The sequence below is a fragment of the Vigna unguiculata genome, chromosome 3 (assembly GCF_037176805.1).
Source record: "Vigna unguiculata cultivar grain cowpea cultivar isolate G323 ecotype 2 chromosome 3, ASM3717680v1, whole genome shotgun sequence".
Taxonomy (NCBI): domain Eukaryota; kingdom Viridiplantae; phylum Streptophyta; class Magnoliopsida; order Fabales; family Fabaceae; genus Vigna; species Vigna unguiculata.
This window is the reverse complement of record NC_140794.1, coordinates 3,826,906-3,846,679: the sequence shown is the minus strand read 5'-3', so window position 1 is coordinate 3,846,679 and position 19,774 is coordinate 3,826,906. Positions and strand designations below refer to the sequence as shown.

Genomic DNA, 19,774 nt, shown 5'->3' with positions numbered 1-19,774 from the left:
TAAAAAAACATTAAAATTTGTAATTACTTTTCACTTATACATTTCCATATACATAATTCATATAATGCTATCAGTTTATGAAAAAAAGTACAACCATTACAAAACTCCACAGCTTATGTGTAGATTCATTTCACTTTTTTTGATTTAGCAGAAAAAGTACAGAAGAAAAGAAGAGGCACATCTACTATATCTCAGGATATACCAATCAATCACTAAAATTCTTCCACTATTACCCCTCTCATTCTTCCATTTTTACATCACAGAACAGGCATTGGGATTCTCATCGCTGAAGATCTGGGGAGGGTAAGCTGGTCCAGGGTATGCATACAACTCCATGCCATACCTTGGAGGGTTGTAATAATACTCACTCTTTTTCAGCTCCACCACTGTGTTTTCTTCTGTGCCTCCTTCTTCTCCTTTCCCTTTCCCTTCACCTTCACCTTCACCCTCTCCTTCTTTCTTCTCCTTCTTCTCTTCTCCTTCACCATTTTCCTTCTCCTTCTTCTCACCTTCCTCTCCTTTACCCTCTTCTTTTGCTTCCTCCTCCTTCTTCTCTCTCTCCACTTTCACTATCACTGCATGCTTCCCCGTCCTCTTCGACACCTGCTCCACCAGCTTCTCTGCCTCCAACACCCCCTTCACGCTCACCTCTGAACTCTTCAGATCTGTTTCCACTGACTCCACCCCTGCCACCATTTCCAACACCCTTAACATTATTAATCTTACATTAAACACACATACCCTGTTTTTTCATCCCAATTAAATGCAATTCAAGTCTCGTAACTTTGCTAGCTGGATGGACCACTTTAACATTTTTTTTCAATTCCCTAACACAGGACAATCAATCTACAAAAACGTTACACTAACCTTTCATTCTCTCTATGCGTCTCTTGATCTCCTGGGAGCAAGCTTCACAATGCATGTGGACTTTCAGAACCACCGTAATAACCTGAGGCTGCGCAGAACCAGATAATCTCTGATGAGACGGAGTTCAGAAACATGTAAAACACGAAAACAGTGAATTGATTAGTGAACCTCTTCTTTCTTCTCCTCTGGTTTGGGCTTCTCTTCCTCTTCGGGCTTTTTCTCTTCTTCTGCCGGCGGTTTTGGGATCGGAGAGAGGAGCTCCACCTTTCTGTGGCTCTTCCTCTGTACTCTTTCTAGAACCTTCAGCGGATCCGCCTTTTCGCCTTTCACCACCACCTTGTGAGACTTGCAATCCGTGAGGATATCTTCCACCCCTGAAATTCCAACAAAGTTCTAGAACAATCAGACAACGTGGGAAACAAAAAACATAAGTAAGACACAAAAAAAAAAAAAACAGTGGTTCTGACCTGGGAATCCTTTGAGGGAGCGGCGAACCTTGCGAGCACAACCCTCGCAATGCATGAAGACTCTAAGCACGATTTCTGGCGGCGGCGCCGGAGATTCCTCCTCCTTGGATTCCTTCTCATCTTTTGACTCCTCTGCTTTTTTGTCTTGCTCGGGTTTCTTCTCCTCCTTGGGTTCCTCTGCTTTTTTCTCCTCCACTTTGGTTTCCTCTGGTTTTTTCTCTTCCTGGAAAAGAAAAAAAAAAGAAACAAAAATGAGACAATGATAATTAGATGAGAAGAAGAAGAGGAAAAAAGAGAATGAATGGTTCCGGAGACCTCGCCCATTGGTGTAGTGGGACTCACTGCAGAGATAAGCTCGGTGGTAATGCCTTTTGCTGTGAAAAAATTCAGCCTTTTTATTTGTGCTGTGTTTGTGTTTGTGGTTCTTTCTCTCTTATATATATTTAGTATAAGATTGGGTTAATTGGTAGAGTGTGAGGGCATGAGATTTGAAGCTACTCATTCTATCATCATCACATGACGTGGCATCTTTTAAGAGGCACGTGCAACGGGGGACTTCATGCTTCCAACACATGGTACTTGGCTGTGGTTACACTCTCACTGCACTACTATTTCACTTTCACATTGTTTTTCCAATGACGCACTTGGGCAGTTTTGGAATTCTCTAGAATCTATTCTCTTCTGTGTGCTCCTCCCCACCACACGCTCCTGCTCCTCCCTTGGTTTTCAACTCATCTCAGTCAATCTCATTTACCACCGTTTATTTTTTGACTTTAGTACATTCAATTACTAATTTAATTATTAATTAATTAGCGTAAACTTAATGTTTTCCACGTTACTTATATTTGGAGGGGTGTTAATAAATTATGCTGTTTCATGATTTGACTCACTCTGAGCTGGAAATGATCATTGGCAATTCATAAAGAGAGCGTAGCAAAGCAAAAAATAATTAAAAAAATAAAATGTTAAGTTTATTGGTATTATAAATGATAAAAACTGCTAAAAAAGTTGAGGCCTAGAACTCTTGCTTTAGTGGCAAACTGTAGTAGCTAGTGCTGTCTTGAACTTTATGAAAATGAGGTAATAATAAGTGATGGACATTGAGGCAAACACTTGCAAGTTGAATATGATTGGAACAAAAGTTTAGTAGGTTTCAACATGTTTTCAGTTTATGTTCAAATTAATGAGTTTTTATTTTATTCTATCGAATTTATTATCTTTAAAAAAAGTTGAGATTATAGTGTTAAGAAGTTACTGTGATGATAGTTAAGAGTGAAATGACTTTCAAATATTATCTTTTTAATGTTTATATGATATTTCCAAAAAAATAAAATGATAGATTTATTAAATAAATATTATTTATCTTGTTTAAAAGAAATTTTGGGGTGAAATTGATAATTTCATATTTTAATTTTAGGAAAATTAAAATAAAAAATATTTTTCAAAGATCAAAACCAAAGTTTAATTTGATAGAGATTAAAAGTAATAATTTAACATTTTAGAAAGATGAATTATAATTTTTGTATCAAAGAGATATAAAATTACAGTACAGAGGAGTTCAATTCTTCTCAACTTTAGAGGGTGCTGATACAATAAGATAAATAAATTGATTTTTTTAAATGTTTATCTAATTTTCTATTTAAAAAACAACTTTTACTTATTTTAATGATTAAATTGATCTAATTCTTAAATAAGTAATTATTTCTAACATTTAATTATTTCAAAAACACTTATTGTAAGTTCAAATAAACTGACACCATATCTAATTTTTCAAAAACTACCAACGGTCCTAAACTGATACGGAATTTTTAAACACTTAGCTACGATTCACCCGTATATCATCCATCATGACCTATTTTGTTTATGATATATCTTCACGTGAATATATTATTTTATCCAACGCATTATTTCTTCCTTAAAAAAGAGATTTTATTCCTTGTTGTTTAATATTTAAAACTATTAAATGAATTAAATAAAAAAATCATTCTCTCACTTTGACTCTATTTACCATACAAAATTGACCATTTTGGGTCCACCCCTCAACAAGATATGATTAATTACGTCTTACTTTCAATATCATTATAACATTACTATGCCAACCAACCATGCCCTTCACCAGATTCATCTTTATTGCTTAGTGAATGCCAAGTTAGGAAAAAAAAGAAGTAAATGTTCCAAATTTAAAATTTACAACATAGTTTCTGACATGTCAATGTTACAACATGGTTATACACTTAATAATCTTATATAACATAAAAATGTAGAGAAAAATAATAAAAATATATTGAAGTTATGAAAGTTTGAGGGTCCTATTGTTGGAGACATAGGTTGTCACAACATTACATACGTATTTGAGAGTAGGGAACACAAAGTTGCAGGGGTTGAGGATTAGCATGTGCTTCAGTACTCTTATCACCAACCCCAATCAGAACATCAGTACAGGACTCACATGCACCCTCATTAATTCACCAAATAGCAAATCGAATAATATTAATCATTAATTATTAGTACATCTTTCATAACTTATATTAATATATTCTCATTATACTTTTATAAACTTTTTTTCCCACCAAAAGAATCCCATATCAAACAAACTTTCTATCTCTTTCTGAATTCTTAATATTATAATATAAACACACAGATGAACCCGCCATCTGGAACTGACATCTTTGTTTCAATTTGCAAAAAAAAAATATTAATAATAAATCTCTCATTTGCTTTCGAAAAAAAGTTCCTCAAAAGGATCAAAAATTCAAAAAGAAATTTTTATATAAAAAAAATTATATTTTGGTTTTAGTGTATGAATTTGGGCACCCTAGTGAAGAGGGTGGGGAAGGGTTGGTGAATGTCTTAAATTTTCATCACAGCGATGATAAAAGTTGCGATCTTGTGATGAAAGCAGAAAACTAGTTTTAGGTAATGCACCTAACTTGATTAAAGGCCTTCGGCATCATCATTGCCAAATAGAGATACACAATTTCACTTTAAGACAAACTACTACCTAATTATTCTTATCTTTATTACTTTTATTAATTCTCTCGCAACACAACAACAATGATATGGTTTTAATGCTTACGTTAATCAGGTCGCACTCTTCAACCCAACCTTAATTTATTCGAAGTGGATTTGGATTATATATGTTTCACCTTCTTAGTCTACATGGATGTAAAATGATGACAAAAACGAAATTATAGTTACTTCAAAATTCTTTGAGTGAATATTAAGCAAGAAAATTAGGTGGACTTTTATTATTACTTCATTCGTTTTACTCTTTTTTTTTCCTGCATTTAAATCACATATTAAAAAGGAAAATTTATATTCAAATTTCTAACAACTGGACGCTAGATATTCTTAAGTTAACGTAACGAACGCTGTCAAGACATGTCGAATAATACCGATGCATGATATTGAGTTGACGTCAAAAAATGTTACTAATAAGTGTATCATTATTACGTAAATGGTTGGTTTGCTACAGTGTTATAATCAATTTCAAAAGCTTTTAGCACTACTTAATTATTACTCCACGTCACCCTAATACTAGGAGGAGGATATTTTCAAGAACGATGTTTAGATGATGAGATTTTAATTTGATGAATGCCTATTTGTTTTTTTTTGTTGTTAAAGTTTCTGCTTTTAATATTATAAAATTGTTCAATGTTTATCTTTATACCGAAGGTGACAACTGACAAAAACGCACATGGGTTTTGTTCAGCAAATGAAATAAAAGTTAAAACAAAAAGAGAATAACATTGATCAATGAGAAAGAAAATATAATTTAATTTCTAAAATATATTTATTGATAAGTAGAAATAGTGATGGAAATGATGAGATTTTTTATTTGATGAGTGTTTATTTTTTTTTTCGTTAATATTATGAATTTGTTCGATATTTATAGAAATAACAAATAGATATGTCATAGTAATTATTTTTGGAACTTGCTTCTATTTTGGTGATAAATGTTTGTATTCCCTAAATATGAATATAAATAGATAATGATATCATGACTTCTATTTTTTTTTTTTTATCTTCTATTTTTGACGTGGTTTAGTGTAAGTCATTAATTAATGTATTATTATCATCTTTTTCTAAAAGAATCAACGGTCTACACTAAGTCACGTCAGAGAATAAAATATGGGAGTTAAAAAATAATTTTCCGATTTAAATATGGGTAATTCTTAATTATTTTAATTTGGAGCATGTTGTGTATGCACACACATGTACTTATTGTACATTAAGAAGTAGTCTAGTACATATGCACTAAGATATATACATCTCGATCATGAGATTAGACAATAAATAATTTGATAACACGTGAAATAATAGACTAAACAGAAAATAAACTTCATTAAAATAAGTTTTAATCTATAAGTTTAATATCATGTTAAAAAATTAATTTTAAGTCTAACTCAATCTTATAAAATTTACTTATAAAATTTACAAACACTTTAAATTTATCTTATAAGACTTTTAGCAATGTTCAAAGATATTCTAAGATGCTAGAAACCGGTTATAAATATAATTTTAAATGTAACTCGATCTTATAAAATTTACTTATGAAATTTACAAACACTTTAAATTTATTTATAAGACTTTTAGCAATGTTCAAAGATATTTTAAGATGCTAGAAACCACTTATAAATAGTTGTAACCTAATGAAATTTATTGTGTCTGATCTTATGCAACAACTCTAATAGACTCTAACACCCTGATTTTATTATTTATATATACCTTATTACGTGATTGTATTTGGATAATTAGGTTTCTGATTAGTAAAAACACGAAACAAAGAGAAAAATATAAAGTGGATACGAAGTATATCCCTTGTCCATGTCCCAATCACTGGATCTAAACTGGATGTGACACGTGATTTCATTTTTATTCTTGTGCATGACATCTCTAATTCACGGCAAACTTAACTGGACGGTCATGTAGATAGCAAACCGCAGAGATAATTTAGCTCCACAACCCACACTCATTTGAGCCCGTTTGAACGGGGTTACCCACCGATGGGTTTATATGTTTTCATATAATGGTTATGATTATAGGGATGGTTATCGATATTGAAAGATTGTAGTTCTATATAGTTATAAGATATTAGTCTTTTATATATATAACACTTTAGACACCACTTTTACATTAAAATTTAAAAACAATCATATTATGAATCTTTATTCTTATATAGTGTTTAACTTTATTTTTTCTATTCAATGTAAAACTTTAACTCACACTTAAACTATTACTGACAAATCTAATAAAAATTCTCACCATCTGTTCTTCATATTCACCGCACCCTCCAACGTAAGATTAATTATTGCATGACAATGTTGTCACTATGTCTGATTACAACCTTCACTATCGATCGACACCTGGCAAAACCCATCAAACACCCAAATCACACAATACACGTAACACATTAGTCTTTTGCCGTGGAACCTTAGTATCTCAACACGTAAAGCAAACTTTTCCATGTATATTTTACCGACCGTTTTTTCTTTATAACCTCACCGAAAACCACGTGTCCCTTTCTCAGTATTTTTTTTTTTGTGACCATCAATGTTATCCAAATGACAAGTTCTAGAAATTTTGGTATGACTTGTCAGGGGCCGCGTGGAGTGGAGAGACAACCTTTTGCATATTTGCAGAAAATTTGGGCCTGGTTTTGGGCCCATCATCGCCAGGTGGTAGACCCGTTACCAGAAATAATGTAATGGTTTTTATGGCGGGAATATTTGTCCAAAATAATTGTGCATAAGTTGTGTGATGTATTGTGAGAAGTGAACTCAGATTGCGGTGGTTTATTTGTGGCATCAAATCACTCACTTTCTAAGGTGTAATGCTGTAAAGCTTGGAGTAGACAATGGAAAGCACCTATGTTTCTTATCAATACAACACAAAGTATGCATTTTCGTGTTACATTCATTTCACTCTCACATGCATATCCCTGGATGGTAGGAAATATCAAATTCATATTAAAATTCACTTTAAATTTAACTCAGTTTAATTTAGTTGGAAATATCACTACTGGCGTTTAGTAGCTACAACAACATTTACCTAGCAACATTTATTAAAAATGTTATTATTGTATAATATAGTTACATTTTTTTAAAATTGTTACTATAAAAAATATTAATATTAATAGTAAACTTTTTAAAGATGTCACTGTAGATAGTTACACTTTTTTCTATTTTACTAGCATTTGTGTGATCACATTTATTAAAAATATTACTATGTACATCCTAATTTTGCAACATGTTTTAAAAAGGTTACTGTAAATAAATAAATATACTAAATAAATAAATATACTGTATAATATCAGTATTATCAAAAATTATATAAATATAAAATAGTAATAACACATGCATTTGTTAAGAAGTAATTAAAAATTATTTTCTAGTCATTTTTAATTTATTTTAGAAACTAAATTTTAATCAATAAAAATAATCAAAATAGAAACTAACTTTTAGTTTTTATTTATTGTATTATTAAAAAAATGATTTTTTATCTTTATTCTCAAAACTTAGATGCTGATTTTCCGGTAACTAAAATTCGTAAAACAATTTTTAAAAATATTTTATATTAATAAATTTCCTTTTAAATACTCTATTACGAACAGAGTATAAATATTTTGTTGACATATCATTTGATGAATGATTTTTAAGATTTATATTTACAAAAATAAATTTAATTAAAATGTACTATAATTATAATGTAATGTTTCGGTATACGACCATGTATAATTAACTAGTGTATTAAAGAGTATATAAAATAGAATAACATTTTTCTTTTATTATTATATAAAAAATTAATTTTAGGTACTAAAATAACTCAATAATATTGAACGCAAAAAGCATCATTAAATGCAATAAATAAACATTATTAAAAATATCTAGTAACATTTTTATAAATATCTCAATTAATACGTAAAAATATTCCCTAATATTTATTAGTAATAAAATATACCTAAAGAGTATACATATGGTATAATGTTACTAAATTATATTTGTAACATTTTTTATAATGTAGTAACATTTTTTAAATGTTACTCAAGAACAAATATATAGTAGTGTATCAAATTCATGGTTAAAATAAATTTTAAATTCATAGACTTATCTCAATTTATGGAGAGTACAAGTACAAATAGTGACATAACCAAACTTTTAGAACACCAAACCTGAAAATTGATTTTAAGCAACTATAATAAGATTAAAAGTTCTTGTCTCATGTAAGAGAATTAGAAAAGTACGTTTATGATCACTAAACATAGTATCTCACAGGTTGCATTTGAAGCATGGTTTTAATATTCCAATATCCGCATAGCAACCATAATTGCAACTGCATCAATCTCGTTTTCCCACAATGTCAAAAGATCACAGCGAAACCTTATCACAATTTCATGTTGGCTACATTAGATGTTGGTTTGGATGTTTCCTAAATGGCTAACAGTATTGAATATACATGGAATATCATGGGAGGACATCATGGGATACAGATGAATGAAATAAATGCAAATATTGATGTTTTCTATGTTTTTTTTTTTTATGTTTAAAATAATAATAAAATTGACAGAGCCGTGTGAAATGAATGTAAAATTGAGACAGTGTGTAAATGTAGCGGCATTATCCAAATGGAAAATGATAAGTTAAGTACTCAGTTTTTACAACTTTTTTTTACTACCTGACATGGCATTATATCTAGTAATTATCCTCTCCTTCTCTTTCTTTGTTGCAATTCCTGCTTTTTTTCACTTTAGATTCACCGCTTTGAAGGTGTTGAGTCTGATTTGGGGAGGGAAAACTGAATGGAAATAGTGATATTGTTTAGTCCTGAGATGATTACAGTTTGGGGTGTTATTTGATTCCAGGAGCTCATTCAACTCTATGTAAAAAATAGTGTGCAGTGACAGAGGGAGAAAAGAGGAAGAGAAGAAAGTGGTGAGGGAGGGAATGGCGTCGAGCATCGAACTCCATGGGGAGGACTCGGTGGTGTTGCGGGTCACTCATTCCAATCTGAAAACCTTCAACGCCGATGTCCGCTTCTCGCTTCAGGTTGGTTCCTTCCCTTCCACTCCCATTCTTCTAAATGCATTGTTTAACACATGGCTTCTTCCATGACAGCTCACGGTGGAAGGCGTGAAGGATAAGCTGTGGAAAAAATGCGGCACTTCTGTCAATTCCATGCACCTTGAGCTCTACGAGGATGCTCGCAATGACAAAATCGCCGATCTCTCTGATAATTCCAAACCCCTTGGCTTCTATTCCCCTCTTAATGGGTTTGTATTTTAGGGTTTTTCTTTCTTAGAATCTGTTATGCAGTCTAATATTCTTTCGATTCCTCTTGCGCGCTTTCCCATTGCGTTTTCTTGTACCAGGTTTCGTTTGCATGTTGTGGATCTTGACCCAACTTCCATCTCTTCTGGTGGTTGGCTTGAAGATACTTCGTTGGTCGAAAAATACGAAATTTCCGATGAAGCCTACAATAAGCGACAAGGCATGCACCCTAAAAAAGCCCTCTTTTTTTTCATTTTCGAATTCCTATGGAAGATGATCTGTGCATATGTAAAAATATCTGTGTTGTCACCCTTGTATGTGTAATGGTATGATCTTGTTTTATGCGATCTATGTATGTATGCTGTCAAAATACCAACTTACAGATTATCATCAATGCATGTTTTTGCTGGGAAAATATTAGTATTTTATAGTCTTATTTCCATACTAAGTGGCTTTGTAGCTTATTAGGTATGTTTTACTTTAATGTAACAGACACCTTCAGAAAATATAAAGAGAAAATTACTTCCCATGTTCATGCGACTGAGGAGGCAAAGGTGAGCATTTGATTTATTCGTCCTTCCTAGTCTGCTGTTTCAGTGCTTTCTGATTGCACGTACAGATCAAAGCTATTATCTGTATTAGAGTTTGTTATCTCTGTTACTTGAAAATTGAGATGGACCCATGCTGGCTTTTGGGTAATTGACCTTTGACGTTCATTACACAGATATCAGACACCAGTATGGAAGAGCTCTGTGCTAATATCAAGGTTTGTCTGTTATATTATTATAGGTTTTATTTTATCTGATATGATTGTTGAAATTAAGGTTTAGGTGGAAAAAAGAGGGAAATAGAATAGAGATACTGTGAATAATATGAGGTTAGATTGATGTAAGCGTGATGATAGATGTGCATAGAAAACTAATCTAATATTCCCCTTCTCGTTTATATACACTAACGATAAGATAATGTGCTGTTGTAGTATCACTAGCACAAGCCTAGACCTATAAGTAATAAAACTCCTGACGAGTGCCCTAAATCTAATACTTGCTCCTGGTCTAGAGCTTAAGTTATAACCTACAATGTGAATGGCCAATTATTCCCAAAGCTTGTGCTGTTGGCGAAGGTTTGAGTTCAACAATGATTTAATCTATTCATGCAAGAGTCTCTTGGTCTTTGAGTAAGTCATTACTGCTCAAGCCCAGCTTACTTTGTGTCAAAATTCAACATAATTATGATGTACGGGAGTGGCAATAATCAAATTCCTGATGCACCTGTAACAGAGGAATCGAGACAAGAAAAATGACTAGAGTTGTGTACTTACTATCAACTAGGATCTAATGTGCTTAGTTTGATAAATTAGGGCGAGTAGTTCAGCTGAAATACTAAATCAGGGCAATAAGCAGTATCATCTTACTCTTGCTCAGTGTCATTACGAAAATCTGAGATGGGAAAAGAAATATAGTATATGCCCCAATCAAGAAACAATTGTTAACATACTTAAGAGATGAGAAGTCTTTATTTGGATGGATTCTGGAAACTTCAATGAAAACAATTTAATAAACAAAGATAAAAGTACATTTCAATTATCAGCAAAAGAAAAACCATCTGCAAGAGAACCGAAAAGAGAATAAGAGAAACAAATAAGGATATTTGATTTCATTAACTTCATGAACCTCCTTTGAACGAAAAGGGGTAACCTATGAAGCACAAACACAGACGAGACTCATAACAGTAAATTATAGTAGGACACAGTATGATAAACTTGTAACATTAGATAAATTATACGCAGGACGAACCAACTAATTAGGTCCAGAGACGAGAAAAATAAAAGTACCTAGCCAAGGAGCATGCTCTTCTGAATTCGAAGATCCCTCTCAACTTCTGATCCTAACGAAACGAGCAAATGAAGAAAGTGATCTAACTAGATGAAATGAATCAAATCATAATAAGATAGCAAATCTTAATCAAATTTCTACAACGAAATCCTAACCACTAGTTTATAATGAAGGATCAGCGAGAGTGCAACAAAATCACTATACATTGAAAGATTGACGGAAGCAACTGAGTTGATGGGGAATCCAAATACCTAATGGTTTATGCTCGTCAGAGTTTTTTGGGATGAGTCATTGCAGAGTGCGTCAAAGTCAAAATCGCAATGTGCCGGTGGTTGATGTTCTTGCTCGGTGGTGACTACTACTATACTTGCAGAATGGTAATGGGTCTCCTCGTAACTGTAGTACAAGTTAAAGCTAAATTTTCAAGTTAACTCTATTATAGCCTACATTTTTCATCTTTTTCCCTGAACGAGTAGAAAAAAAAGGAAAGAAAACTATGGCTAGTTTTGGGCTCAACTGAAACTAGTTTTAAACAAGGGAGGAGAGCGGGTGGGGATGGATGACTCCAGAAAAAATGAAGGTTTATAGGACGAGAATAAGTAAGGGAAATAGATGGGCTAACCAACAAATTAAAGAAGGCATGTTAACCAAATTGAATATGAATTGAAATGCTTTTAGCAGTAAGTTGGATACAATGTTTTGTAAGAGTTACAATTTGTATAATGTCAATTGCTAGTAGTATAATGACTAGATTAATTATATCTATCACCTGCTTGTGGTGGCAGTAGCCTCAAATACTTGAGTATTTGGATGAATTTTGAATGTTATTTATTTGATACTTGGTGTTTCTTTTCCTTTTTGATTCCTTTTTGATTCCTTCGTTTTTTAATTTATGCTACGTTGCAATTTTGTATGGTTGAAGAAGTGATTTATACATTCTTGTTCATGTTATTGTTTATCGTAGGTATATTTCTATGCATTGAATCTTTTTTAACTGCTATTTTGTTATTCTACTGTTTCCAATATCCAAATTTCCAAAAATATTAAGGTAGGATCCAGATGTGAAGTTGAACATGGGGCAAAAAGAGGTGTTGTAAAATTTGTGGGTCGGGCAGAATCACTGGGTCATGGTTTCTGGGTCGGAGTACAATATGACGAACCCTTGGGCAAACATGATGGCATGTAAGTACGATTTCTACATCTACTTATGGTATGCAAATTTGTGTACTCAATTCCAATTAAACTATCATCTTAAGTTTTTTGAAGTATTACATCCACACTTCTCTCAAAATTTTCCTGGGTTATGTTACAGGGTTAAAGGAGTACGCTACTTTCAATGTCCTCCGAATCATGGTGGAATAGTTAGACCAGACAAAGTGAAGGTTTGTTTAGAAACACATTGCAATTATATTTTAAATATTGGGATATTTTCCAATGTTAATGGTGGTTCTCTAATCTGATAAATATCAATGGAGAGAAGCTGCTCAATCCCTCCTCAAACCTCAACATCATGACAAAAATTCCAATTAAAAGGTCACATGTTTTACACCAAATAGAATCTAAAATGGCTATTCTTATCCAACATGTTTTTTTTTTCTTGCACAATTTGTCCATAGAAACATATTATATTATTTACTCATAGCCTTACTTCGAGGGACAGATTTTGTTGGGTGTAGATATGTGTTTTACTTCCAGTCATGAATTCTCTGTTTTTTTTTTCTTGACATGCTGCATGGCTCATGTTTTCTTTCTCCATTTGGAAACAAATATATGTATGGTCATATCTAGTGAGGGTATGAGAGAAGGTAATCATGTTGAGACAATAAAAAAATTGGATGGCCAAAACTGTCAATATGACCAATTTGAAAACTGAAAATGTTATCAAGAAAGCCAACCAAAAATATCCTAAATAGCCTTTTATCAATCAGAGCCAAACAAATCTTTACAAAACTTGGACGTTAGAAACACTTGTGCTAGAGGATAATATTTCATCCTTAATTGCATCATATTCTTAGAAGTTGGTTGCTTCTAATGGTCTGAATCAAGCTGTCTTTTAAAATATAATAGAACCAAATCAATGAAATCGTGCAAGCACCCTTATTAGCTGCAATATAAAACTAAATGGTATTTCATACTTCATTGCTTACCCTTATTTGCATAAAATGCATTAAATTTCAGTTTACTTTTGTGCAAAAAATGTCATTTACGTGTACATTTCCCTGTCAGGTTGGTGACTACCCTGAACGAGATCCCTTTGAAGAAGATGAAATATGAGTTTGAAGATTGAGGGTTTTCCTTGTGTGAATCAAGTATTTGTTTCCAGAACTTATTCTGTTGGCAATGGATATCTAGAATGGTTTCATTGTGTTTTTTGAATTGTTTGTGTTGTTTTTAGAAAGAAAAACCAGTGCAACGTGAAAAACATAAATTGGATGTTCATTACAATGGTAATATGAGAGCCAACAAAGCGGGATGCTACTTCTGAGAACATTCAAATTTTTAAGCTCATAATTTGGTAAAGGCTAACACATGCAAGACTAATTATTTTAAGAATTACATTCATAAGTAAGCGTTTAATGCTTTTAGGTCTGAAAAATGAATAAATATATTATTATGGCCTGTTAAAGTTTTCTACAATTTTCATCTTTCTAATTAATTATGATACAAATTAATTTGCTTACATATCAACCAGAAGACTAATATGTGGTTTCCTCTTAATTAAGGCTTCTGAGTTTGAGTGTTGCTGAATGAAAAAGTGTAAATGGGAAGAGAGATCCAAATGAGAATCAGTGAGTTCCTTTTTCGGTAAAGATTAATTTTAATTGCTAGCAAAGTCTATGAATATTCTACATTAATAATATGATATGAAAAATAGTAATAGAAGAACACCAAATTAAATGTTATGTGTTCTGGAAAAATATGGGATTGAAAGTAAATAAAATTGACCATCCACTAATTACGCTGAACAACTAGTTTTAAAATATATAGAAGGACTATACACAGTTTTTTAAAATTTATTTTAGTCTCTCAAACTTAATGTCCAAAGATTTAAATCACATTTTCTCAATTTCAAATATTTTATTTTGCTTGAATTATTTCAAATAAGGTTACGTATTTAGGTAGTATCAACTTAAAAATAAAATGCAAAAAGGAAAGTTAATTAAAAATTTATCTAAATTGTGTTTGAATAAAAGACTTTTATCATTCTAAAAATTGAAATGCATGATATTTAAATTATTTTATATTTAATTTTATATTTTATAAATATTTTGTTTGAAAAGAATAATTAAAATATTGTATATTTTAACATTTTTGTTTAAAAAAAATAATTAAATTTTTTAAGGTAAATTTTATTATAAAAAAATTTATTTTAAAATTAAAATTTAAAAAATATTAATGAAATTGAAATATTTAAATTGTATTTAACAATATAATCTTTGAATCATATATGTGTGGATAAAAGAAACTTACTAGGTATGGAATTTCAATTTCTTTACTTCTTAACATGTTCTAAATTTGAGTACTCTTCTAATTTTCCATCCAAATAATTTATTTTATTTAAAATAAATAAATTCATCAATGAATTATTCTTTTAAATTCACTAAATTTGATAGTCTATATTCATTCATTTAAAATGATGCATAATTTTTTCTTCACAAAAGATTTACTTATAATGAAAACTCGAGTGAAGTTAACTTTAATTTTCAGTCTTTTCGTAATACATAGATTACTACTAATATTTTAGACTATATTACAAAAATATTTAAAATATTAACATAATAAAAAAAATTAATAAAACATCTGACCTCGTTTATATCTTCTCAGTTTGGATTTAAATTTAAATGAAGCGGTGGAAGATATTTTGACGTTACCTCGTCACAAAATCGATTCTTCTCTTTCTCCGTAGCTGCTGGAGAAGTTGGTAATGTCTTTTTCTTTAGCAATTTCATGGAAAGTTGGAGTTTTATTTATTAATGATTGTAATCACCTATTTCACGTTCATGCCGCCATGATTCACAAATCATGTTTCTCATTTCGTAATCTTAATTTGTCACGTTTCCTCAGTTCACAAAATGCTCACGTCTTTTATGGACAAATAAATCTAAGGTTATAAATATATTTCTAATCTCTTAAAAGTAAATGTGTTTATTCATGTCTTCAATCTATATTTTAGTGTTTAAATTTTAAATAAATGTATACAATTCACTTAATACAATCACATTATTATTTTTATTTTATATGTTAAATAATGTTTCATATCAATATTTAAGTTGAAATATGTTAAATGATAGAAACAACTTGATCGTTACTCTTATTCTTATTCTGACATTATTTGAAATATAAAAAAGTTTAAAACAATTTAATTAGAAAGATTATATATATTCATTTCTGAAACTTAAAGATAACTTTTTTTTACAAAAAATAAAATAAAATTACATTTTAATTTTATGTCAAAATTTAAAAATTAAAAATATTTAACTTTAAATTTAGACACCCATATACAACATGTTCAGAAGCAGTCTAAAATGCTTAAATATTTTTACTCTAACCAAATTTTACGTAATCAATAATAGATAATACGAATCATTATAAGAAAATAATAAATTTTTGATACGATTAAATAATAGTATGGTTTTATGTTCTTTTCGATTGTTAATTAATTTATTTTTTAAACATGAACAAGTTGGATTTCACACACACACAGCTTCTTCCTCTTGTTCAATTTTTGGGTTAAATAAACTTGACAATAATTAAATTAATGCGTTTTCAATTGACCAAAAGTCAGAAGTTAGTAACATTGACATGGAAGATTGGAATTTATAATGTCTGCGCGCATCACTTGATTAGATTCCATGTTATTCACGGCAACTATGACCAAATTCATGCTAAAATACAAACTCTTAATTATGTCTATTCCCATCTAGAATTATCAAGAATACTATTAGAGAAAACATTTGAATTAATTACTGTAATTTTTTTTAGAGTTTGGTGTGATGGAGGATATTGATATTTTTTAAATTTATCAAAGATAGTATTATTAAGGTTATTATCCTACTTAATTCAAATAATAATATTCTAAATTTTAAATCCTAAACCTTACTTATTAGGTTGATCCTTTTATTCTTCTTCTACAAAATTTGAAAAAGAATAAGAGGAAAATATATTTTATATCCTCATTATTTAAATTTTTTTAAAACTAAATTATATATTTATTTTTTCTTTGTCTTTAAAATTAGATTATATTCTATTTTATTCTAATTATGAAAGTTACGTGACATTTTATTTCAACAAATATCATATAAATTATTTTGATTTTCACAAGTATTTCATATATAATTAAAGAGAATGTTTTTCTTGACTTTTATGAAATATAGAGAGACAAAATATGCATATTTTTAGTTTAGAAACAAAAAACCTGTCTCGTAAAAATAATTTAAAAAACAGAGAAATAAATTAAATAAAAAAATAATTATTATTTAGCAGTTTGATATATGGTAAATTGTGAAAGAGATTTATGTTGGTGTTATGTAGATTATGGTTAGTCATGTAAATTGGATCTTGACCAGACCTGTTGACTTGGTTGCCGCCCTCATGTTTCACCTTCTCATAACTATTCATCCATTCTATTCTCTTATATATACATAATACATATCTCTTCTCCTTTATTTCTTCTTCAATGGACAAAAATATCTCATCTTCATCTTCATCTTCATCTTCATCTTCATCTTCTTCTTCTTCTTACTTTAAACTTGGTGATCATCACGTTAAGCCATCCCAGAAAGTTGGAGAACAAATCAAACAACGCAGATTTGCATTTCAAACAAGGAGTCAGGTTGATATACTCGATGATGGATATCGTTGGAGAAAGTATGGAGAAAAGTCCGTCAAAAACAATAAATTCCCTAGGTTTGTCGCCTTCTTTTGCTTATGTTTCGTTAAAAGTCTCGTATCCACAAGAAATAAAACAATTTCATAATATATAAGTAGATACAATTTTTATTTTATAAGTTGATTATGTGAGATTAAATTAGACTTAAAACTCACTTAGATATGATATCAGAATCATTGTTTCCTAAACGAGAATTTTGTTTGGCGGACATATTGTACTATATTAATCTGGGATATGAAAAGCTTAAGCATGTAACAGAAAATTTTCAACCTTTTATTAAAGCATGCTACGACAACGTATGTTCTCATTTCAAAATTTTCCGATGAAACCAGTGATTAGAATACAGGAAATAGAAATTGTTGTTTCAGTTCCATGATTGGTAAGTTTTTGTTATTTTGGTGGTTTCAGAAGCTACTACAGATGTTCATATCGAGGTTGCAATGTGAAGAAACAAATCCAACGGCATAGCAAAGACGAAGAGATTGTGGTAACAACCTATGAAGGCACACATTCTCATCCTGTGGAGAAGACAAGTGAAAGTTTCGAGCAGATACTCAGAAATCATCACATATATAGTCTCACTCCATAATTACAGTATCTCCAAAAATGTTGCAAAACATGTAGTGGATATCGTTTTTCAATTTGTTTTCAGTTTCAACTTCTGAAATTTTCATTCTTTAGACTAAGAGATTAAAGAGAGAGAGGAAAAAAGTAAGAATATCTCAATATATTTAGATATAATACATTCTTTCTATTAATTTCTTTTACATTTATTTCCATGTATGTTTTCTTTCCATTGATAAAAAACAAAAACTATTGTTTTTCATAATTTCCTCTTCTGTTAGCAGACATAATGGAATAGATAGCTCATAGTAGATTCTAGTCACTTAACTAAAGTTTTTTTTTTTTTTTTAAAAAGTATACAATAAAGCAAAAATTTTGAATAACAGATTTACATACTTCTTTTACAGGAACTATAAATACTTTGTTAAAGTATAGTAATTTCATTATAATACAAATAACTGAATGAAACATGTCTTTTTAATCTTAATTTACTACATTAATCATTAACGAAACTAAAGCTAGTACGTTATTCAACTGATGATGTTATTTTAAATTTCACTTTCTTGATCATGGTTAAATTATAGTTGTACAGTAATTTATATTACGTAATAAGTATCTTAATTATTTATTATTATAACTCAATAAAAGAAGTATCACATTAAGATAAAAAAAAAAAAAAACCATTCAAATAAAACAAAACATCTATTCCCAAAAAAAAAAAAAACTTAAACTAATAATTAGTGTCCCTTGTTTTATAGTAAATTATCATTCTAGCCCTTGAAAATGTATATTATTATCAGTATTATTACATTAACTCCTCAACTAAAAAAATTCAAATTAATCTCTGAAAATACAACTAAAGTTTTGAAACAACTACTATATTTCTCTATCATTAACCTATAAAAAAGGATAAGATCTAGCTTCTACCAGTACAAAGTGATTGGAGCTAGAAATTATCAATTCTCTTTTAGAAAATGAGAACTAGAAAGAGATGAAACATCCACATGATGATGATAAGTATTTCGAGAAAGAATTTATTAAAAAAATAAATATCAATAACACATAAATCAAATTAACATAAAAAATTCTTAAAGACAAAAAAAAATTGACTTAAATCCACACTGACCCACTATACAAAAAAAATTGAGTGTTCAGCAAAATTTGTTTTATGGCTAAAGCAGCCTTGTAAGAAACAAAAAGCTTTGACTACATAGCATAGGATCCAAATGTACATAGAAATCGTGTAAGTAACAATTATACTCTCAAATGAATCATATGTTGGAATTGTTCACATTTTTCAAAAGTTCTTCAATTTTCTCTTTAGCACTGTCTCATCTTTATTCAATTGATTACCTTTGGAAATAAATGCATCCTTATAAATTTGTTCAACGCATTTCACTAAAAGTAGTATTTTCAACACTTTATCATAGATAGAGTTTTATAAATATCATAAATATTTTATTAGAGTAATTGTTATCTTCTTCCACACACAACACAAAACACAACACCATCTTTGTTGAAAATGAAAGTTTGAAAACGTAAGAGTAGAGGTTTATTGTTGATAAATCTTGGTTTGGGTAGCGAATCTAATATCACATATCACAATGCAAAACAATTGAATTTTGTGGCTGCTATTCAACTCATGTCAATCAATCTAAGTCTATATCAACTTTAATAGACAACCCGCGTGCCCTAAACAAACATTTTATTGTTCTTTTCTATATAAAAATGGTTCATGTATTTCAATAAGAACAAACAATTATGGCTTAAGAGCATGATTCTTGCCAACTAAACATTATTTTTAACGTTATAAAAATCAATCTTAGAAATAACTGGCCAATCTTTCATATTCCAGAATAAACCTTATAGCCACTATAAACTTAA

At 30.2% G+C, this 19,774-nt stretch overlaps 3 protein-coding genes across 3 annotated transcripts; 2 read left to right on the top strand and 1 right to left on the bottom strand.

The window, feature by feature from the left end:
• LOC114175925 (heavy metal-associated isoprenylated plant protein 7-like) lies at positions 1–1,793 on the bottom strand. The gene is made up of 5 exons (XM_028060777.2): positions 1,650–1,793; positions 1,335–1,557; positions 1,036–1,241; positions 868–955; positions 1–686 (listed from the first exon to the last, which is right to left on the bottom strand). The coding sequence occupies exons 1-5, from the start codon at positions 1,656–1,658 to the stop codon at positions 253–255; spliced, it is 960 nt and encodes a 319-aa protein (XP_027916578.1). The 5' UTR covers positions 1,659–1,793; the 3' UTR covers positions 1–252.
• A 7,262-nt stretch (positions 1,794–9,055) lies between these two features.
• LOC114179314 (tubulin-folding cofactor B-like) lies at positions 9,056–13,926 on the top strand. Its single transcript, XM_028065606.2, has 8 exons — positions 9,056–9,379; positions 9,449–9,603; positions 9,703–9,821; positions 10,094–10,155; positions 10,326–10,367; positions 12,485–12,618; positions 12,749–12,818; positions 13,663–13,926. Exons 1-8 carry the CDS (start codon positions 9,278–9,280, stop codon positions 13,708–13,710), a joined length of 732 nt encoding a protein of 243 aa, XP_027921407.1. The 5' UTR covers positions 9,056–9,277; the 3' UTR covers positions 13,711–13,926.
• Positions 13,927–17,082: 3,156 nt separating this feature from the next.
• Positions 17,083–18,084, top strand: LOC114179218 (putative WRKY transcription factor 75). Its single transcript, XM_028065478.2, has 2 exons — positions 17,083–17,343; positions 17,735–18,084. The coding sequence occupies exons 1-2, from the start codon at positions 17,114–17,116 to the stop codon at positions 17,913–17,915; spliced, it is 411 nt and encodes a 136-aa protein (XP_027921279.1). The 5' UTR covers positions 17,083–17,113; the 3' UTR covers positions 17,916–18,084.
• Positions 18,085–19,774: the final 1,690 nt, after the last annotated feature.

Coding starts and splice junctions, on each gene's coding strand:
- LOC114175925 (XM_028060777.2), bottom strand. Junction 956..1,035: donor CAGAGGAGAAGAAAGAAGAG/GTTCACTAATCA, acceptor GGTTCTGCGCAG/CCTCAGGTTATTACGGTGGT. Junction 687..867: donor ACGCATAGAGAGAATGAAAG/GTTAGTGTAACG, acceptor AAATGGTGGCAG/GGGTGGAGTCAGTGGAAACA.
- LOC114179218 (XM_028065478.2), top strand. CDS start 17,114: ATGGACAAAAATATCTCATCTTCATCTTCATCTTCATCTTCATCTTCA. Junction 17,344..17,734: donor AAAAACAATAAATTCCCTAG/GTTTGTCGCCTT, acceptor TGGTGGTTTCAG/AAGCTACTACAGATGTTCAT.
- LOC114179314 (XM_028065606.2), top strand. CDS start 9,278: ATGGCGTCGAGCATCGAACTCCATGGGGAGGACTCGGTGGTGTTGCGG. Junction 9,380..9,448: donor ATGTCCGCTTCTCGCTTCAG/GTTGGTTCCTTC, acceptor CTTCCATGACAG/CTCACGGTGGAAGGCGTGAA. Junction 12,619..12,748: donor TTGGGCAAACATGATGGCAT/GTAAGTACGATT, acceptor GTTATGTTACAG/GGTTAAAGGAGTACGCTACT.